This window comes from Diabrotica virgifera, chromosome 9, assembly GCF_917563875.1.
Source record: "Diabrotica virgifera virgifera chromosome 9, PGI_DIABVI_V3a".
NCBI lineage: Eukaryota > Metazoa > Arthropoda > Insecta > Coleoptera > Chrysomelidae > Diabrotica > Diabrotica virgifera.
In genome coordinates this window covers 109450939-109475290 of record NC_065451.1, presented here as the reverse complement: position 1 = coordinate 109475290, position 24352 = coordinate 109450939, and the positions used below count along the sequence as shown (strand labels likewise).

At 32.2% G+C, this 24352-nt stretch overlaps 1 protein-coding gene across 2 annotated transcripts in view; it reads right to left on the bottom strand.

The window, feature by feature from the left end:
* LOC126892363 (odorant receptor 83a-like) overlaps positions 1 to 24352 on the bottom strand; it is a 108772-nt gene that overhangs the window by 4860 nt on the left and 79560 nt on the right. Inside the window, exons 6-7 of one of the 2 annotated variants that reach the window (XM_050661880.1) lie at positions 20560 to 20661; positions 5445 to 5600 (exon numbers count right to left, since the gene is read on the bottom strand). In XM_050661880.1, coding sequence (XP_050517837.1) covers positions 5445 to 5600; positions 20560 to 20661 — 258 coding nt within the window. The remainder of the gene's footprint in view (positions 1 to 5444; positions 5601 to 20559; positions 20662 to 24352) is intronic. The other variant, XM_050661882.1, reaches the window with a different exon arrangement.

Below are 24352 nucleotides of genomic sequence, written 5' to 3'. Positions count from 1 at the left end.
TCATTATTTTTTCATGCAGAATTACCCTTTAAAGGTTGCCATACTTATTTGAAAAGACCCCGTATTGATGAAAAACATGGCTAGATGTTAAATTACCTAACTTTTTTATGGTCCAATGTACGCGAATGAATTAAAAAACAAAATGTTTAGAAAACATGAGGCTATAGTTAGATTTCAGTTTCAGTATTTTGTAAATGCTAGAATATTCCACAGGGTGATGCGAAATTTAAGAAAAAAACACAGTTTCATTGGTACACCTCGTATACAATGAAAATTTACCTGTTTAGCAACAATATTATTAAAACGGTATTGTTAAATAATAAGGCTATAACATATTAAAAAATCACTTAAATCGGACAACAGGTTTAGGAATTGCGAGACATCAAAAATTACCCATTTTTAAGGTGTCCGGTTAATTTTGCATCCCAGTGTATTTCGATTATCCCGGGTAGTTCATCGTTTTTCGCCTCAATATTTTATTAGATATTGCAAATTTTAATTTTCAATGATTTTATTTTGACTTCCTCTACCTTTCCCATTCTTAATACCCCCACGTTTGTGTCTCTATAAACTAATTTATTCTCTGTATTCTTCTGTAAGTCCATAGTTCAAAAGCCTTCAATATGTCTGTATTTTACTTATTCCGTGTCAAAGTTTTCATTGTTTAGACATATATCGCACCTCCGCTCAAAGAGTGCCATAACTAAAAAAAATTTAAAATTGGTTTTAGTACACCAACAGTTTAAAAAAACTATAGACTCTATCTCACAAAGTGTCACGCCTATGGGTCAAGTATTGATCGTTGGATGACACTAGTGTCAATATACGATTATCCAAAATCAACGACGCGACGCACCGAACACAAACAGTGTCACATATCGACTTTTGCAAAGCATTTGTCCATCCAGAGATTTGTACCTATAAAGCGTCGTTTGTCGAGTTAAGACAGTATATATGATAACTTTATTCAAAACAATTTGCGTAAATGTTTAAAAAAAGGGACACATTTATCACTTAGTTATCTTTCTTTTTGCAGTATTTTGTGTTTAATGTTGTTACTTGTATTTAAAGTTACATCATTAAAAACTATAAGTCTGTAAACCAGATAATGATAATGATATTATATTCTGTACTGCAGGTGTCACAACTCAAAAAAAAAAAAATAATTTTTTTTAAAATATTTTTAATATACTTAATACGCTATTTTCTAGAGCTTCAAAAACCATTGTAACTGACTAAAATAGTTATTATTCTAATTTTAATAGGTTTTGAATTAAACCCGAAAATGTTGTAGGACAAACTTTAAACGACGATTTCTCGACACTTTGCTTTTTTGACTTATGACACTCTTTGAGCGGAGGTGCGATATGAAGAACACGAGACAACTCAGCAAGCTTACCTTTAGCCTCATGTGCAGAGTAACTTTATCATTAAGTATTTTCTATGAGAAATAAGCTACAATTTTACTAAAAAATGAATTTATTAACGTTTCGAAGCCCAAATCGAGTTTCGTTGTCAAAATACAAAATACTATTAAAATAAACAAAAATGTTGTTGCTAAGTAAAAAAAAATCTTTTAATAATTTATTTAATCTGACTCATTTATATTGGCAATTCAGACGTATATTATATATTTTAAAGTAGAAGACTTTAAAATGATATCGCCAATATTTATGAGTTGCGTTCCTGGGACGACTTTACTAAAAGATAGTTTATTTGATTACATGAAATCAATCCCAACTCAAGAATATCCGTCGCAAAATATCATAGCATGTGATCTGTCTTTAAAAAGACAACCAAATGCAACGATGACAGTAAAATTCTCGCGTTAGAGATTCCATAGTAAATCACGAGGGAAAACCAGGAAAAAACCTCGTGATACTATCCTTTATACTATTATAAAATACCTTGTGAATGTGAACAATTTTATTTAGGTGAAACATCAAGACCATTAAACGTTAGAATAAGTGAACATAAGTCTTATATTAAAAATAGAGAATTTGATAGATCTCAAATATGTCAACACGCATGGGATAATGAACATAGAGTTCAGGAGAGATTCAAGTATAGTCCTGAAAGAAACAGATAGTAAAAAGAGAAAAATCAAAGAAGCGGCTCTAATTATGCTAAATGAAACCAATTGTGTCGCAAATTCCTCGGTAGAATGCAGTAGGATGTGGTTACCCATACTGAAAGAGGAAGTCAATAGAAAGAAAATACCACGATCAGTAAGTCAATAACATATCGAGTTAGTACAAATTTTATATTTTAGTATACTTATTGTATATCTATGTATTATTAATATTATTTATAATTCAAAGATATTAAAGTCAGAATTTGGTATTAGTTTTTTGAAGGTAAATTAAATGTAAGACCAAATACTTACGATGTCGGGATAGTATCACGAGGTTTTTTTCCTGGTTTTCCCTCGTGATTTACTATGGAATCTCTAACGCGAGAATTTTACTGTCATCGTTGCATTTAATTGTCTTTTTAAAGACAGATCACATGCTATGATTTTTTTGCGACGGATATTCTTGAGTTGGGATTGATTTCATGTAATCGAATGAACTATCTTTTAGTAAAGTCGTCCCAGGAACGCAACTCATAAATATTGGCGATATCATTTTAAAGTCTTCTACTTTAAAATATATAATATACGTCTGAATTGACAATATAAATGAGTCAGATTAAATAAATTATTAGAAGAATTTTTTTACTTAGCAACAACATTTTTGTTTATTTTAATAGTATTTTGTATTTTGACAACGAAACCCGATTTGGGCTTCGAAACGTTAATAAATTCATTTTTTAGTAAAATTGTGGTTTATTTCCCATAGAAAATACTTAATTATAAAAATGCCACAAGGAAATAGCTTCAGAACAAAGTTAACTCTATCATTTAATCAATTTTATCAACTTTTTCTGCAGAGTAACTTTATCATTTTTTAAATTTCTTTGTTGCTTTCCAATTGCTGCTTCCAATAGAACTGTCTTCAATAGATCGATACAAATGCTCGTATTCATGCAAAGTTTACAATCGCAGCAAGTGAACTAGGACTTGTTGTAAACGAGGAAAAACCAAATATATGTTGGTTGCTAAAATTCTTCAACATATTTATCAGAAAACACAAATGACTAACTATAACTTTGAGTCAATCAATGCATTCACATATTTTAGATCGATAGTAAAACAACAAACACGAAAAGCGACGAAGTAAAAAAATCATAGAAATAGCAAGCAGAATATTCTCTATAATCTTCGGAAACATCTGAGAAAGAAAAACTTAAAACGGACTGTAAAGTTCAACATTTATAAGACCCTTACGACGACCGGGTTTGATATTTACCCTACAACGAGAGACTAATTTGTATCCTTGTGAGCAGAAACACTTCGAAATATTTTTGGGGCCGTAAATAAAATGGGCTGTGGTATCAAATATATAACTTTAAATTATACCAGTTACGTGAAATTTATTACAGTTCAGAGGCTAATCCATTCTTTCACCGTGTCCTCAATTGAGGACAACCTGTTCTACAATTTTTGTATTTAGTTCCATTGGTTTTTACCCTTGTAACTCATTATCCCCGATTATGGACATTCTATTCCGTCCAATGAGTACTTCCTCTAACTGCCATTTAACAGTTTTTGAACAAAATATTTAATTTTTTGAAATACAGGTTTTATATTTTATGCAACATTTCTATATTGACATGCGACAAATGCAATATTCATCTCTGTAAGTAACGAAAAATTTGTTTTTTAAGATACCATATAAGGGTGATTCATTTAGAGGTACTTGTTTAAAAAAGAAAAAACAATGAAAAATGTATTTCAAATGAAAATCTTTATTGTCATAAAAAATAACCATTCTTTACAATTACTTCTTAAAGATAATTTCTTTCAAATGATTACCATGACTGCGGTTAAGACGGTCCATTCTGAAGTTGTAATTCTCGATGACGCGTTCGAGCTTTTCGATTGGTATTTGACCAGTGACTCGAGTAATAGCCGGTTTATTCATGTAGACTTTGGATTTGAGGTAGCCCCAGAGGAAAACGACTAGACGTGTGATGTCACAGGATATAGGCGGCCAAGTCACTGGTCCGAAGCGTGAAATAAATTGCTCACCGAACCGTTTTCTCAGTAAAGCCATGCTTTCACGGGATGTATGGTAGTTGCCGCCATATTTTTGGAACCAAATGTCACTTAAACTACGAACTTTAATTTTTGGTACTAAATAGTCACATGGTGCGATAATGGTCTCCATTCACAGTAACATTCTGGCCGGTCCAAGACATGGACCGACGATGACACCGGCCCATAAATCACACCAAACAGTGGTTTTTTCTGAATGTATTGGAAACTCTTGAACCTCTTTGGGTTGCTCATCAACACAAATACGGGCATTTTGTTTATTCACGTCCTCATTAAGCCAAAACGGGCCTCATCGGAAAACATTTTTTTGCTCTAAGCGCAAGAAACACATTCCTCATTGAACGCCTATTTTCGTAATACAGCTAAATAATTTCTAGACGTTGTGCCGAGTTAAGTGTTTCTAGGATGAAATGTCAAACAATACTGAATAAGAAAGCAACTTTAGGTGATAACATTCATGCACGATCTACCAAAAAATCCTCACCAAAAAAGTATCTCTAAAATACTTTAGTCTGTGTTTTTTGTCAGTGTATTAAAAAAAACTAATCTTTTTACTCCATTACCTCACGATATCCTCCAATGATTCATCTTGTAGTAACCAAACTGTGGATTTTAAAAATATAAAACTAATATAAAAAATTCCCAAAAAAATCATTCTCTGTATGTTACAAATCTCAGATTTTAGCTTAAAAAATTTAATTCGTGAACGGAAGGGCGAAGATGGGCTGGACACATTGCTAGGATATCAGATAATGAATTAACAATGATATTGGCATTCTTAAACTCAGATGGCAGAAGAAGCAGAGGATGACCGCGTAGAGTAGAAGATGGATTGATGATGTAGAAGTAGACCTTAAGGTTAAGAAGATGGAGGACTAGGAATTGACGGGAGTGGCGACTTCTCTGCGAGCAGGCTAAGATCTATGGAGGATTGTCGAGCTAATTATGATGATGAAAAAAAAACCGTTAAAATTTAAAAAACATTACAATTGCCAGGTTCATTTTCATAAAAGTCAAGCAATTGCTTAACAATCGTGATGTTATTTGTAATGCGATTTATTATAATGAGCGGTCAAAAATACCCATATAAAAAATATAGTGTAAGAAAATATCGAAGGACGACCGAATTAACGCCGTAGAAGAATATCATTGATGAGAAAATCAAGAGAGTAGTTTGGTTGCATCACAAAAAGAACTATTTAGAAGAGTTGTAAATAAAATTAGAATTGCTCTGTCGATATTAAATCACCGAGAGGAGGGACAGGCATAAAAAAGAAGTACTTACCTTCATCCAAGAAGTCATATTCATATCATATAATTTGTAAGCGCTTAATTGCTGAACTCTTTGAGAATGTTGTAAAACGAATGCTATATCCTTTTTTAATTTCTTGTCCAAACTCCACCAATTGCTGTTAAACAAATAGTCTGAAGTTAAATTAGCCTAAAATAATAAAACACAAACATTATGTTTACAATAATATAACAATTTTTTGGGAGGTACGGGATTGGATTTAACAACATTACATCAATCGATCCAGAAGTCAACCTCACCTGCACGAGTCGTAGTCTAGAACTATCTGGTGCCTCCTGCTACATAAAATAAAGAAGAAGAAAAATCTATCGAAGAAAAAGTAAATAGAATAAAAGGTGATACGATCACTTTATGACGATTTAATTATAAGAATTATATGATAGTGTAAAGTGTATTAATATTTTCAAGAACGAAACATGAAGATAACGTAGACATTAATAAATTACAATTTGTATCGAAAGGTTAGCGCGCGAACCTTTTCATTGTAAGCCGATCTTGCGCCTCAGAGCGCGCTATTAGAATGTCAATATCTTGGTCAAAAATAAACTAACGAAAATTTCTAAAGCTCAAAATGTTACTTTTGAGTTCTTCTATCAGTAATGTCAATTAAAGTACCTATAACTCTTTATTGCCCAAATTTGCTTAAAACCCTTATAAAAAATTAATATATAAGTTTTTTAAGAAAATTATAACTTCAATATAATAACGTAAACATCAAAAAAGATAAAGTAATTTAACAAATGTTGAATGGATTGCATATTATTTTATGTGAGTTCATTTTAAATGAATGAAGTAAAGAAACACAGACCTACTCACAATCTTTTAATTACTTCGACGACCGGTTTCAATCTCTACAATATACAGATCATCTTCAGGTCGGCGTTACAAGTGATTAAATGCTACAATTAAAGAAAGCCAGAGTTAGAACAATGTCTGGTTGTATGAAAACTGATAGAAAGCACAAAACTTTGAAAAGTATGTAAATGTTGATATTTCAGAACAGCAAACAAATACATACGTATGCATGCACGTGAGCAAACATATACGCATAAGCACGCACACGCACACAGTTGCTTGTGGTTTATGACTGTTTGTTAAATTACATTAAAGTTTGAAAATTTAAAATTTTTTAAATTTTTTGAATTTTGGATCTACTTACAAGCCGTTACATGGAATGAGTTGTTAGTTCATCAATAACGTATATTAAAAGTCCAGATTATACTAGTAGATTAGCTAGGTGAAGGACTGGGTAGACGGACATGGTTCGTAGGTCAAAACACAGTGAATTGGAATGGATCCTGAAGGCAGATGTGTTATGTGAAACAGAGAACGATGTGTTAGCTATGAGAAAAACAACGCTTGGATGGAAAGTTCGTAAATGCAGCTAAAGTGCAGATTGACTATGTGTATGCACTTGTACGATTGTAAAGTTCTTTGCTCTTAGATGTTTCTAAGCTATGGGCAAAGGTCGAAGTAAGGAGATTGACAAATAGGAATAAGTTGCAAGATTGTATTGTTCTCAGTCGGAGGACTGAGGGGTGTCAGTTCGTTTATATGTAACCTCCTAACCTCCAGCTAACCTAACCTCCTGTTGACTTAAGACTGTCAGTTGTTCCCAGTGGTGTAGTGGCAAAATTTTCAGTGTGGGAACGCTAAATACTGACTTACAATCCAATTCTGAGGGGTACCCCTCCCCCCACATAAAGAGCGGGGGGTCCGGTTCGGGGGGCCTGTAGCCTATGGAATGGATGATAAAATTTTCACAGGGAAGAAGAAAAAATATAAGATGTAACATGTTTTTATGTATACGTTTACTAACAAATTCAAACACAAAGATTAAAAACTGAACATATTCAATAAAATTTTATAATGTATTTACAAATAAATGGCAAATGCATCTTCTTCCTCTTTGTCAGGTTGGAGGTTGGCTCGTCGAGTTCTAGTATCATCAGCTGTACGGTGTCGTCTTAACCATGCCTTGACGTAATTCTCTGGTTTCCATGTCTGGATACTTGGTCCATTCAACTTGATAAACATCAATGCTGATACGTGCTCGATGGTCAGTTTTGACCGTGTTGGCGATATAATAATATTCATGTGACTGAAGCCACGTTCACACTCTGCTGAACTGCAAGGAATAAGCTTTGTGCAGTTTATCAGTGGGTTTAAGTCCTTCGGAATCGTAGTGCTGTTTTCCAGGTAATCTCTGAAGCTGTTCTTAATTTTGTTGGCATTCAACCTAAATCTTGCACAGAGATGTTCGATTTCTTGTTCACCGTATCCAACATATTTCTCTGGAGGCCAGTTGTTACTTTCAAGTACTTTCAGTTCTGAAAGGAGAGATTCATACTCTTTTTCATAATCATAATTGTTCCCTGTGGCTTTATTAGATGGTTCGTTACTGCTTCTTGTTGTGAAAAGTCTCCGTTTTAGGTTGTTAATAACACTTAATAGCAACTGCTGGTCATTAATAGCAGTTATTTTGTTGCTACTTGTTAAGGGAACATGACAAAAATTACCAGTGATTGCAGCTCTCTTGGCCTCAAGGGTCTTAGTTCCAGGTTTTTCTTTAAGGCACTCGAAAAAAGCAATTGACCTTCTTATGAGTTTGTCTGCATAAACAACAGTTGCCTCCCTATTTTGAAGACATTCTGAAACCATTGTTAATTCAGCTAATATGTCATACATTATCGCCAAATCTGACAGAAACTGAGTTGATGTCAAGCGCCTAATCAACCCACCGTACATTGCTCGTTCGGTTGTTGTTCTGTTCTTGTCTTCTTGGGCCTTCTTAAAATGGGAGTACAATGCTTGATATCCATACCAAACGGCCATAACAGTTTTAAATGAACTGGAAACCCATCTCGTGCCCAAAATGCGACCAACTTTCTGTAGTTGCAAATCAAGCTCACTAGCACACTCGGCTAGTTCTCTTTGGTTTTTAGGCGATTTACTATACAGAGTGTACAGTTTGTCCATAAACATTTGAAAATGGTTAATAGCCCCAACGTCATTGATAGAGTCACTCACAGCTAACTCTATCCTATGGTTCATGCAATGCCAAGGAACAATGTTGGGAAACTGTTGTAGTAGCTTTTCTACGACGCCAGATTTTTTACCTAACATGACACTAGCGCCATCACAGGCAAATGCAACTAAATTCTCTTTTAGGTACTCAAAATCAAACCCATATTTTTTCAAACAACCTAAAAGTGCCTCAAAAATAGAATCAGCAGTTTGGTTAGGCAATTCAATTAGGTCTAAGAATAAGACATTTGGTGGCAAATCTTTGCTGGTTTCACATTTTAAATAAACAATCAAGGTAGATTTATCACTTAAGCTTGTAGATTCATCGATCAAAATCGAAATTTTACCTGAAATGATTTTCACCTGTTGAGTAATTCGCTTTTTCATTTCATGAGAAATGTGGTCAATGATTTCAGTTGCACTAAATCTAGAGTGTAATCCTACACCAATGTCTACACCATTCATTTTCTGAAGTTGCAAAAGTTTAGAATAATCAGAAAAGGGCCTATCATTTTTTGCCAAATAGTAAGCTGATCGAAATACTTTAATTGTAGATTCTAGATTGGAAACGTTCATTTTATCACAAACGTTTTCAATAGTTTCCTCGTTCGCCTTAGCGGTTATGCTCTCAGCAGTCAAGTGGGCTGATGATTGCTTGTGAAGAAAAATTTTTTTTCTTAGGGAAGTAAGTTGGGCAGACTTACTAGACCCATTGAATGTTATTGCAAATGTGCACCATTCTTTAGAAATTGATGTACGTTCCTTTTTAAAAGCACCAAGATGAGAAACGGTGCTACATAATGTACAGCCTAATGAACCGTTTTTGCAACCCAACCATGGGAAGGCTTCTTTTTTGCGTTCCCACATATCAATAGTCCATATAGAAGGCCATTCTGATTTATTTTGTTCATCATGCTCATGCATATTCGAAGACGAACTTACAGAAGAATTACTTTCAGTTCCTGCCTGTAAATCACTTTTTTCATCTGAAGACACACGAAGAGAAGTAGAATTTTTCCCTGAAAGAGATACACCGAAATCATTTGCTTCTTCACCTTTATCTTCATTTGGTTGCTTAGAAAAGAACGAAAACAGTGTTTTTTGATTTTTCTTTGACGGCTCCATGTTCGATTGGATACTATTAGAATAACACAATTAATTGTTAAAGTAATACCGCGCACGATAACCTCACTCACAAACAAAATAAAGAGAACAGTCAAATCAGCGCGTCACCACTCACCATTTGCCAAACGAACGAGAGTAGCGTCTAGCGTGACTGCCGAGGTGCCGAGTGTCAACTGCAGAAGTATGGTGTGGGTATTGACCCCTTCCCTCCTACTCGCTCCCCTCTTTCTCTGTCGCACGTGAAAGAGGGAGGGGGCTAAACTGCGCCCCGGATACCGGCTAGCACCGCGCCGACGATGACACGACGGCAAAGTTGTGACAACGAACTTCCTACTTAATCTTAATCTAAGAAAACAATTAGAATATTGAAATTCGGGTAGGTATGGTGCATGGGTGCGGGCTGATGCCTCAAATCAATATATGCACTCACCCACTCACACATTTTTTAAGATATTATTTTATCTACTTGCGCAAGTGATTTTAATTTTATTTGTTAGGGTGAAGTGGGGTAGATGTAATCTCGGGGAAAGTGTAATCAGGCATTCTATAATATTTTTTTTTTTTTAGTAAATTAAACCAGTGTGGGAACGCCGTTCCCACGCGTTCCCGCTCCACTACACCCCTGGTTGTTCCCTCTCAAAATAAATACAAAAAACATAGTTTGAGATCTTAAAATAACCAATTATTACAGTGAATTCAACAAATGTAGTGCTACTCCTTACCAATATTTTTATCCATTTATTTTTTCTATGTAGTTGTGATAAATCCTATGTGTTTTTGTGTCTTGTGTCATGTTAATTTATTTATTATTTTAAATTTCTCAATGTAAGTGACTACACACTGTAATTATTAATTCATTATTTCCGAATATACATCATCATACAATAGCTTAAACAAACCCCAAACCTCCACCCCCTTTCTCAGAGCAACTTTAATAATCACCGGTTTTAACCAATATTTAAACTTGACCATTCTGTATCAAATTAATCAAATTTACTATATTTCACTACATTTAAAGTTTCTAGTGTTAGGCACCTACATTGATATAAACGAACTGACACCCCTCAGTCCTTCGACTGAGAACAATACAATCTTAGAACTGATTCCTATTTGTCAATTTCCTTACTTTGACCTTTACCCATAGCTCAAAAATATCTAAGAGCAAAGACCTTTTCAATCGTACAAGTGCATACACATAGTCAATCTGCACTTTAGCTGCATTTACGAACTTTCCATCCAAGCGTTGTCTTTCTCATAGCTAACACATCTATCTCTGTTTCATATAACACATCTACCTTCAGGATCCATTCCAATTCACTGTGTTTTGACCTACGAACCATGTCCGTCTACCCAGTCCTTCACCTAGCTAACCTACTAGCATAATCTGGACGTTTAAATATGTTATTGATAAACTTACAACTCATCCCTTGTAACGGCATGTAGGTCGATCAAAAATTCAAAAAAATTTAAAATTTTTATAGTTTAATGCAATTTGACAAGTAGTCATCTGTTTGCTCATGCGCATGCATACGTATGTATTTGTTTGATGTTCTGAAATATCAACATTTACATACTTTTCAAAGTTTTGGTCTTTCTATAAGTTCTTATACAACCAGACATTGTTCTAACTTTGGCTTTCTTTAATTGTAGCATTTAATCACTTGTAATGCCGACCTGAATATGATCTTAATATTGTAGAGATCGAAACCGGTCGTCGAAGTAATTAAAAGATTGTGAGTACGTCTGTGTTTCTTTACTTCATTCATTTAACTTAACAAACTTTGTTTAGAAGTCTAAAATTAAGCTTTAACGGCGCAAAATGTAAAAATTTGACGCCTCTCAAAATTTTTAAATGTATTTTTTTCGAATCCTGAGAAAACTAATAAGTATTATTAAAAAAATTAAAAGCAGAATGAAAGACTACTTCATTACCAAGGGCCGAAAGTCCCTTAAAACAAATAAAAAGTTTCTTGTGAATGAAATATTTGCAATTAAAAATCACACTAAATTTTCTCCTTTATTTTCACCCCTGTAACTTATTAAAATAAACATTGTAGAAGTTTTCAGGGACCTTTGTCCGTCAGTAATAATGTAATATTTCATTCTGTGTTTAAATTTTTCAAAAATATTTATTAGTTTTCGCAGGATTCGGAAAAAATTAATATATACATTTAACCTTCCGATGACCCAACCTCTTTTTGTTACACGGATGACCAACGGGGGTAAAAAATGACCCCAAATCAAAAATGACAATTGACAAAAAAATTAAGTTGTTTTAAAAAATAAAAGAATGTATTCGTAATTTTACTATTAGTATTGTATCAATAAATGATAAATAAACAGTAGTAAAACATGTTTTAGTCACAACTGAACCAAAACAGAAATCATCATTCTGAACATAGAACTAAAGAAATTTTAAAATATACACTATATTTACGTCGCCACAGGTTTAACAAACAACTTTTTTCACTATTCGAATGTTTTTTACAAACAATTCAACATAATAGACGGTATTTACTTAATATAAAATTGGAACATGGAAGGCCAAGGGAGTTCGACTTTGACCCCAAATTCAGAAAAAAAAATTGTTTTCGTAAAATATAGGGATTTTTTTTATTACAAAATATGAGGGTATCTAGAATGATATTAAAGTTAAATAAGAAAAAATTGAGTTTAAAATTGAAAATATTTCTGAATTTATTAAATAAAAACCTAGGTTGGCGTCCAAATTTACCCCCCTTTGTCATCCGAAGGTTAAAACACATTGAAAAATTTTGCATTTTGCTCCTTTCCCCGTAAAATGAGATTTTGTAAGGCTCATTTGCATGCGTAGAAGCCAAGTGAAACTTCGAAAAATATTTACTTTGCAATACACAAATTACCAGAGAACAACAGTTCTCGTCAGTGGCGCACAATCACCCTACATGCGACACTATACATATATACACGAAATTTTCGATTTTCTAAATCTGACTGAATTGAAAATTGGACCAAATCCCATCTTAAAGTTTAGGAAAAGTCTTGCCCATCCATATGTGCCCCATCCATTTTGATCCAAGGATGTGGATTTTACAGCCCTTCCCATTTAGAATCTGTCTTTCGTTCTCGTCCCCAAAACTCATCATAATTACTGATCATTACCTTTCCAACGAATGTTTAATTTTGAAAATCGGTTATACCATTCAAAAGTTACCGAGCTCAGAAGTGTGACTCAATTTTTATTTAAAAATGAAAAAATGTTTGTGGATATGTATGTATGTATGTATGTGGAAAAGTTACACTAATCTGAATTTTTTTTCTGCGTTTAAAGAGTGGGTCATTGCCGATTCAGAACAGGTGTAGTTTGTGACTTTTGACTACCCATAAGCCAGCTATAGGGCTAGGTAGATACAAAATGGCATATTTTTTGGGCGTATATATCTTAGGTTCAAGAAGAGACAGGAAAACCTAAAATACACCAAATCAATAGCCTTGAATTAAGCTTTCAAATGGTGCCTAAGCGGTCAAGTTCATGCCTACATACGGCTCAGTGTAGCTGAAAAACTAAAAAATTAAACTGTGAAAATTCTTGTTTTCGACAATTATCTACTCAAATTTCAACCTACGAATTGCGCCAATAACTGAGCATTTGTAGAAGGACTCTAGACGCGTCTAACGGTGTACACTTCATATCAGGGATAATTCGAATTTTTAAGTTATAGTCTTCATAAATATGATCAAATCTATTTCTTATGGGAAAAACGGTTTTTCAAGCTCAATGGTTCCTGTAATACCTTCAGTTATCATAATTGACCTTGGATGTATCAGATACTACTTGTCAATACGTTTCAAACTCATGTTTAATGATCAAAATCGGTTAATCCGTTCAGAAACTATCGAGCTCCAAAAGTATAATCAATTTAACCATTATTGCCGAAATGGTTTATGTAGTTCTAGTGGTTACGACGCTAAGTTTAATCGGACAATCCGAGTTCATTTGCCGGCCATAATTATTAGGATGTCTGGGATATGAACCCGGATTGTCTGTCACAAATCTGGTGTCGTAACTAATAGGTCATTTGGGAGAGAATGCAACAAAGGCGACCATTTATAACGCTTAACGTGTAATCGAGAAACATTACATTCCACTTCATACATTTAATTTATAAAAAAACTTTGAAAAACTCCTGATAAAAGAATAAAAAATCGCTAAATGCCGTAAAAATAAGTGGCGCATACATTATTCTAGCTACAAAAGAGCTGACATAAATATTACGTGGCGCGAAAATCTATTTTTATTTTGATGGAAAACAAAATTCTAGTTTTATTTTGAAACATTTTTTTCACAATATTTGCTAAATTTGAAGTAAAACGCGCCACAAAAGAGCCTTAAAATGCAAACTGTATCAAAGTTACTCTTTTGTGGCGAAAATTTAGCAAATATTATGGAAAAATCTTTCAAAATAAAACTAGAATTTTATTTTCCATCAAAATGAAAATACATTTTTGCGCCACGTAATATCCATATCAGCTCTTTTGTAGCTGGAATATTGTATGCGCCACACATTTTTACGGCATTTAGCGGTTTTTTAATCTTGTTGCATTAGACACTAATTTTACTATAACTTGAGTTCTAATTATATTGGATTTAAATTTTGTAAACACTATTTTCTTTGTTTTTTATTTTATTTAAATTCGAATTTTATTCGATATCTACTTAGTGTGTGAGCAAAAGATTTATAAACATGTAGTAATGAAACACAGACTTACTCACAATCATTTAATTATACTTTGACGACCGGTTTCGATCTCTACATTATTCAGATCATCTTCAGGTCGGCGTTACAAGTAGTTAAATGCTACAATTAAAGAAAACCAGAGTTAGAACATTGTCTGGTTGCACAAATGTTAATAGAAAGCTAACTTCGAAAATATTTTTTGAAATAGAGGTTTGCAACTGTTGACATTTCAGAAAAGCGATACATACGAATGCACACTTATGAGCAACAGATACTCACAAGCATGCATAAGTAAATGGATGCATGCAGTTTATGAATATTTGTTGAAAAAGTTAAAAAAATAATAAAAAATAAAAAATTAAAAATTTTTTTTTTATAAATTGAATAACTAATTAAAACATTAATCAAATAAATATGCTCCCAAAATTCAAAAAAATTTAATAATAGATAGTAATATTGCTCTGATCTACTTACATGCCGTTACAAGGGATGCGCTGCCACTTAGTTGTTAAAGTTGTTTATAAGTTGGACGTATTAACATGTTTTAACTATTTAGAATGGGAAATAAGCCACAATATTATTAAAAAATGATTTTTATTAACGTTTCGACGCCCAAATCGGGTGCCGTTGTCAAAATACAAAATACTATTAATATAAACAAAAATGTTGTTGCTTAGTAAAAAAATTCTTCTAATAATTTATTTAATTTGACTCATTTATATCGGCAATTCAGATACATATGATACATTTTAAAGTAGAAGACTTTAAAATGATATTGCCAATATTTATGAGTTGCGTTCCTGGGACGACTTTACTGAAAGATAGTTCATTCGATTACATGAAATCAACCCCAACTCAAGAATATCCGTCACAAAAAAATCATAGCATGTAATCTGTCTTTAAAAAGACAACCACATGCAACGGTGACATGAAAATTCTCGCGTTAGAGATCTCATAGTAAATCACGAGGGAAAACCAGGAAAAACCTCGTGATACTATCCCGACATCGTAAGTATTTGGTCTTACATTTAATTTACTCTCAAAATTAATACCAAATTCTGACTTTACTATAATTTTGTTTAAATTATAAATAATATCAATAATACATGGGTATATAAGTAATACTAAAATATAAAATATGTACTAACTCGACTATTGACTTACTAATTGTGGTATTTTCTTTCTATTGACTTCCTCTTTCAGTATGGATATCCACATCCTACTGCATTCCACCGAGGAATTTGCGACACAATTGGTTTCGTTTAGCATAATTAGAGCCGCTTCTTTGATTTTTCTCTTTTTACTATCTGTTTCTTTCAGGACTATACTTGAATCTCTCCACTGAACTCTATGTTCATTATCCCATGCGTGTTGACATATTTGAGATCTATCAAATTCTCTATTTTTAATATAAGATTGATGTTCACTTATTCTAACGTTTAATGGTCTTGATGTTTCACCTATATAAAACTGTTCGCATTCACACGGTATTTTATAAATACAATTCTTTGTCCTTTCTTGTTCATTGTTAGGTTTAGTTTTAGATAGAATAGATCTCAATGTGTTGGTTGTTTTGAATGTTGTTGAAATGTTGAATTTATTTCCTATTGTTTTAAGTTTCTCGGATAGTCCTTTTATGTATGGTATTGATATTTTCCTCGTATTATTTCTTGTGAATGTTGTAGGATCCCGTTCTATGTTGTTCTGTTCCATTCGATCCAATCTTGACAATTCCTTATTTATAAACGATAAAGGATAATCATTTTTTAATAAAACAGATGTTAAGAATTGTTTTTCTTCTAAAAAGGAATTTTCGTTAGAACAAGTAATTTTGGCTCTATCATATAAGGATTTTATGATTCCCTTTTTAACGTTGATGTTGTGATTTGATTTGTAATTGAGATATCTGTTGGTATGTGTTGGTTTTCTATACACTTGAGTCTCATATCCAGTATCCTTCTTTAAGACTAAAACATCGAGGAAAGGCAGGGTGTTATTATATTCCTTTGAATATAATATATTTTTAATATATATTAATATATATAATATATTATATACTTTTTATATACTATGAGATCTCTAACGCGAGAATTTTAATGTCACCGTTGCATGTGGTTGTCTTTTTAAAGACAGATTACATGCTATGATTTTTTTGTGACGGATATTCTTGAGTTGGGGTTGATTTCATGTAATCGAATGAACTATCTTTCAGTAAAGTCGTCCCAGGAACGCAACTCATAAATATTGGCAATATCATTTTAAAGTCTTCTACTTTAAAATGTATCATATGTATCTGAATTGCCGATATAAATGAGTCAAATTAAATAAATAAAAACGGCACCCGATTTGGGCGTCGAAACGTTAATAAAAATCATTTTTTAATAATATTGTGGCTTATTTCCCATTCTAAATAGTTAAAATTGTAAAAATGCCACAAGAAAATAGCTTCAGAACAATATTAACATGTTAACAACTAAGTGGCAGCGCATCCCTTGTAACGGCATGTAAGTAGATCAGAGCATTATTACTATCTATTATTATATTTTTTTGAATTTTGGAAGCATATTTATTTGATTAATGTTTTAATTAATTATTCAATTTATAAAAAAAATTTTTAAAATTTTTTTATTTTTTATTATTACTTTTTTAACTTTTTCAACCAATATTCATAAACTGCATGCATCCATTTACTTATGCATGCTTGTGAATATCTGTTGCTCATAAGTGTGCATTTGTATGTATCGCTTTTCTGAAATGTCAACAGTTGCAAACCTCTATTTCAAAAAATGTTTTCGAAGTTAGCTTTCTATTAACATTTGTGCAACCAGACAATGTTCTAACTCTGGTTTTCTTTAATTGTAGCATTTAACTACTGTAACGCCGACCTGAAGATGATCTGAATAATGTAGAGATCGAAACCGGTCGTCAAAGTATAATTAAATGATTGTGAGTAAGTCTGTGTTTCATTACTACATTTAATATGGACTCACATATGCAACCCATTCAATATTTGCTTTATAAACAATTTATAAATAATTAAATGAAGTAAAAAAGAGACGTACTCTCAATCATTTATTGTAACTTCCGATGACCGGTTTCGCTCTCTAAAATATGCAGAGCATCTTCAGGTCAACGGTTACAAGTAACTAAATGCTACAAATAAAAACCAGAGTTTGAACAAAGTCTGGTTGTAAAAGATGCTAAAGATCCATAAGATCAAGCCAATATTGAACAACATACATAAAAGTAGTTAAGACAGGAGACAAATACATATGCATGTAAAATCAGGGGCGGTAACAAACGTCCCCAAGCTCACAAACACATGCAGATGTATACCGTCTGTAATCATGCAATGATAACGTGTCGTACTTACATTCGGTTACAAGGAGCTACTTCCTGAGTATTCATTAAAATGATATCTTGCTTAAGTTATGCTAACGGGACATGGTGGAATAGACGGAGAATGTTATAAAGGTTAACAAGTGTTAACAGGTGTTGTTAACCTTTACAACATTCTCCATCTGTTCCACCATATCCCGTTAGCATAACTTAAGCAAGATATCATGTTAATGAATACTCATGAAGTAGCTCCTTGTAACCGAATGTGTAGCAACCAGATCTTTAGTATCTTTTACAACCAGACATTGTTCTAACTCTGGTTTTTATTTGTAGCATTTAGTGACTTGTAACCGTTGAACTGAAGATGCTCTGCATACTTTAGAGAGCGAAACCGGTCGTCGGAAGTTACAATAAATGATTGAGAGTACGCCTGTTTTTTTACTTCATTCAAAATGAACTCTTACATTCAACCCATTAAACATTTTTATAAATAATTAACTTGTTTATAATAATTTTTGACCACTCGGATAGAAATGTACCCTCAACATTCATAATCAGCAGCCAAAAATCTATGAGAGTTGAGTTTGCCCATCAGAATTGAAATGGCCACGGTGACCTGGCTATTAAAGTACGGTCAGAGCCGTGCGGTACATCTTTTCAATATGATGCAAGTCTTCGAAATGCCGCCCCTTCGGCGAAAATATTATTTAGTCTTCTAAAATTATTATTAAAGTCTTCGAAATATTATTGAAACTTAACTTTTATTTTTATTAAAAGATATTTTATACATACTTTAAATGAAATGAAATATGTATTAACATTACATTAAGTGGTTAGGCGCAAAATTTGCTTGCAATGCATTCATTTTTTTTTCGAATCCTGAGAAAACTAATTAGTATTTTTGAAAAATTTAAATGCAGTCTAAAAGATTACATTATTACCGGGGGCCGAACGGCCCTGAAAATCTCCATATTGTTTATTTTAATAAGTTACAGGGTGAAAGAAAGTGAGAAAATTAAGTGTAATTTTTAATTTCAAATAACTTATTCAACAGAAACTTTTGTTTATTCTAAGGGACTTTCGGCCCTCGGTAATAATGTAATATTTCAATCTACGTTTAAATTTTTAAAAAATATTTATTTATTTTAGCATTCGAAAAAAAAAAATTAATGTATTTAAAAAGTATTGCTAGCAAATTTTGCGCATATGCTCTTAAATAACATTTAAAAAAATTATAATTTTACCCTTCTGACTTTAATGTTGGCAAACTCGTCAATTAGATTGGTGTAGTCTAGTGGGATAGATAGGAGTAGCAACTAGTGAGAACTCTATTGAAATAATAGTATATTGTACAACAAGTGAGAAAAACGACATATTTCTCACGAGCGCAGAAGTTTGTTGGACGAGCCGAGGCACGAGGCGAGGGCCGCAAATCAATCGAGGGAGAAATATGTCATTTTCTCATGTGTTGTACACTGTACTTTTTCTGTAGATGCAGTTTTGTCAAGAGTTCAAATTTCAAAATTAAATAATTTAGGTGCTTTTAGGTATATAATATGCATAAATTGAAATAAAATACATATACATGTATGTATTTAATATTCCTAAGATTTATGGTACTTACGTTATTTATTTGAAATTATAATTAACAGTTATTTTTGAGCAGCTTTGAAAGGTATATTAATTCTGGGTAAGATTTGCTTTCACAAATTTTTTTGACAACAATAATTCTGTGGTGCTAAGGCAAAACCAGATATGTCAAAAAACGTGATTTTGCAGCAGACGAGTTTAAAAGTTCGCGATGTTGTAGTAATAGTGGACATATCGGAAACAAATTTCGTCATCTACTGGTTACATAGATGCGTTTAGCCATGTAGTGTTTTGTCATCATATTCTTCATCGCTCAATGTACATATTGGCATTAAAATCGAAAAATCGATAATTTTTGACATATCGGGTTTTGTCTTAGTACCACAGAATTATTGTGTTTGTATTGTGGATGTTACCATGGAAACGACGACCATATGTATGTAAACCGTAGGAAAACCCGTGAGAAAAAATATTTCTCACTGCAATGGCCGACTTTTCTCACTGCCTGAGAAATTGTTGGTTTTGAATATAAGTAAGTAGTGAGAGAAGTTGTACATTGTATAGCATCCATAGAAAAATGCTATTTTTTTAGTTTTGTTTACCTTATGGAGCTTCGTAAATAGTTTTTAATTTTGAAAAATTTCTTTCCCCACTAGCTACCGAAACAGGTAGTGTTAATAAAATTTTTAGTTTACATCTACTTTTGGATATAAAGAAATTAGGTCATTTTGGCACAAATAATTCAAAACCTCTAAAGGTTTCATGGAGTATGAGTATGGTATCACTTGAAATATGTATATCACGCAATTCTTCTAGAAGATCATTACATTAAATAAATTTATTTTAAATTTAGTTCCATCTGTTAAAAGCTCGTCCGCAAACTTTCCGTAGTCAAATAAACGCTTTTTTCTCCTGGCTCGAATTTCATTTTCAGTTGGAAATTCGGAACTTATAACAAAATTTTCTGCAATTTCATTAAATTTTAATTTGGTCATTAGCCATATTGTCTGTAAAAATGACAACATTTTTACACAATCTGTCAATTTTTTTTATTTTACTGATTATGCCGCCCCCCTTGTGATGCCGCCTGATGTGACTGCCTCGCCGCCGCATCATAGCACGCCACGGCCCTGAGTACGGTATTAAAGGGCACCCAACTTTTCATTTTTACTCTAATAATCTCTCGTCGGTCACATAAAGACTATACAAATTACACTACAATTTTAAGCAATTTGAATCTTTCTCTCATTTCTTAAGTAGACAAATTTAAAACCACTTGATAAACTGACCTGATAAACCAATTCTGTTCCTATAATACAGTCCAAAAAAAGTTGCAAAGTAAAACCTAGCGCTAATAAACTGGACCCAAGAGATTGCGCAAGGGCGGAGTTCTAAAATAAAAAACAAATTATTAATATATTCCCATATAACTTAATTAATAACTATAAATACAGGCTGATTGATTAGTGTGAGGAAGATCAGTAGATCTGTTTTAGTAAAAATTACAAAAAAAGGTTATTAACAAAAATTGTAGGCAGTTTTAAACTCCACATTTTAAAATTAGTTACAATCTTACAGGGTGTTCCATAAGATGGTGGCAGACCAAACTTATGTTTTTTTAAATGGAACACCCTGTATTTTATTTTAAATTTGAGATCTGCTTCACTTCCACATCACAACAATGTAAAGTTTTATTATATTATACCGGGTATTTAAAAAGTTATAACCAAAATTACCTGAAAATCGTTTCAAGTTTAACTCCCTGTATAATGAAAAAGGAGTATAGGAACATTGATCTATTGCAACCATAGTTTTTTAATAATTGTTAAAAATTATAAAACATATTCGTTTTCATAATATTCGTTAAATCAAATATAATGTAAGTCAAAATGCAAGTACATTATTTTCTTGGTAATTTTAAATGGAACACCCTGTATTTTATATCACTATCGAAAATTACTAATATCGTACATCAAATTTTATGAAGTACTCCCTATACCTAAAGTTATCAGTTTTCTAGATATTTGTATTTTTCCATCAAAGTATTGATTTGGTAGATATTTTAACGTTTACCAATAATCATTGTGAGTTGGCCATGATTGATTCGTCAGAAACTGACAGTTTGACATTATTGTTTATTAATTCAGTAACGAAATAACGACACAGAAAAGAAAACAATTTATTTCAAATAAAATTTATAAAAAATAACCGACGGAAAATTAAAAAAAATAACAACACATAGAAAAATAAAAAACAACAGTAATTTTAACTTATCTTACTTAAATAAGGTGTTCAAAATGACCTCCCAAAACATCTATGCATACTTGAAAGCGGTCGTTGAAAGAGTTGCTTACGTTACTAAACATTTGTAAATAAATATTTTGAAATGCAATTCGGATTCTATTTTTCATATCATCCCTTGTTGTTGGAGGTATTTTTAGACTCCGTTCTTAACGTAACCCCAAAAAAATTATTGAAATCTGGTGACCTTGGGGGCCACCTTACCGGTCCATCCCTTCCGATCCATCTTTCACCAAACTGATCATTAAGTTCACCACGTACTATTTCGTTGTGGTGCGCAGGAGCACCGTCATGTAGAAACCACATTTGCTTACGTATATTAAGTGAAACCTCTTCTAATAATATCTGTAACTGATTTACGATAAAATCTAAATAAATCTCATCATTTAAGTTATCTTCAAAAAAAAAATATGGTTCTACTACATGGTTACCGACGATATTTCCCCCCCCCCCCACATTTAGAGACCATCTTGTTTTATTATGTGTTACTATGTGGTATGGATTACTTATTGAATAGTAGTGAAATTTATGCCTATTAACAGAACCGTTTCGATAAAATGTAGCTTCATCACCAAATAGGACATAATCAAAAAAATCTCTCTGCTCATTAATTTTTCCTAAGGCCCATTCAAAAAATACTATTCGTTTCTGAAAATTATCATTATTTAATTCTTGGTGCTTTTGAATATGATAAGGGTGCATCTTGTTTTTAGATAAAATGTTTTAAACAGAGTAGTAACTAAGTTCTTGTTCATTGGAAATACTCCTTATACTTGTGTGTGGATTTTCTGTAACTGCCATCAACACACTCATTTCGTTTTCCTCTGTCACACTAATTTTTGTTCGTTCATGTTTTTCATAATTAACCTTGTTAATTAATCTTGTTTTCATTAATCTTGTCTAGGTTGCCGCCTATCTGGAAACCGTTCTTGATAAATTCTAGCTGATAGTAATGAATTTTTATTGCATTCCCCCAAAATCCAGATCATATCTACCATTTCATCAGTAGTAAAATTCATTATTGCTAATTTAAATTGAATTAGTTACTGAATTACTAAATAATAATTGTTGCTAATTTACGGTGTACCCCAATACTGAAGTAAACAATAATGTCAAACTGTCAGTTTCTGACAAATCAATCATGGCCAACTCACAATAATTATCGGTAAACCTTAAAATATCTACCAAATTAATACTTTGATGGAAAAATAGAAATATCTAGAAAACTGATAACTTTAGGTATAGGGAGTACTTCATAAAATTTGAAGTACGATATTAGTAATTTTCGATAGTGATATAAAATACAGGGTGTTCTATTTAAAATTACCAAGAAAATAATGTACTTGCGTTTTGACTTACCCTGTATTTGATTTAACGAATATTATGAAAACGAATATGATAAATAATTTTTAACAATTATTAAAAAACTATGGTTGCAATAGATCAATGTTTCAATGTTCCTATACTCCTTTTTCATTATACAGGGAGTTAAACTTGATACGATTCTCAGGTAATATTGGTTATAACTTTTTAAATACCCAGTATAACATAATAAAACTTTACATTGTTGTGATATGGAAGTGAAGCAGATTTCAAATTTAAAATAAAATACAGGGTGTTCCATTTAAAAAAACATAAGTTTGGTCTGCCACCATCTTATGGAAAACCCTGTAAGATTGTAACTAATTTTAAAATGTGGAGTTTAAAGCTGCCTACAATTTTTGTCAATAACTTTTTTTTTGTAATTTTTACTATAACAGATCTACTGAGCTTCCTCACACTAATCAATCACCCTGTATAATCTTTTAATACCACGAAAAATAAAAAAAAACGAGTGCAAGTGGAAGTGTATACTTTTTATAGGTTATTAATCTATATAGGTTAATGTTTGCTTATTATCAAGTACCAAGGCAAAAATTATGTGAAATATTAGAGAAGAGAGACACTAGTAACAAAATGATAAGGGTAATTAAGAATATTTAAAATTATCTCAAAAAATTGTCTCAAAAAATTATCCCAAAAAAATAACATTAAAACCATTTACTACAAACGGGGGTCTGAGACAAGTTCTAACATAAATGATTATAATTTTAGTCCAGAAACGGAAGCTTTTCGGTTTCGGCTAAGTAGTGGATAGTCCAAGGATCAAAATCTATATGATGCCGAAAGGCGCTTTTACCATGGGGTGGTTGCCACCCCATCTTGGGGTGGAAATGTTTTATTATATTATGACCACAAAAGTTGATAAAAACATTCATTTTAAGCAAAAAATGTTCTATTCATTTTTTTGATAAAATTAATATTTTTCGATTTATTCGATATCGAAAGTGTTAGTTTTATATCGAAAAAATCAATGTTTTTCGATATTATACTCATTTAAGATTCACTAAATTTTTGTCGTAGAAAAATTTTTTCAAAACAAGTTCTTGGAAATGAATAAATAACCTACAATTTTGTATTGAAATATTTTTTCTATCTCTGATGCATTTAGCATCATGCATCTCTGATGCACCCTTATAATCTTTCTATTCTGAATAAAATGGCATTTTTTACCAAACTACAAAAATTCGTTATTCGCTTTTAACTCCATTTTTTTAAAAACCAATCATTCTAAGCCAGTCAAACTTCTGGAATATATTACTAATACATAAATAAAGAAGTATAAATAAGGCCAGTGGCGACGCGTGACTTTTTCTGAAGTGTTACCAAAACCAGATGCAAAAAATCTTATTTAATAAAATGAAGATATGGCTAAAAGTATTGTTATGATCTACTTTTTAT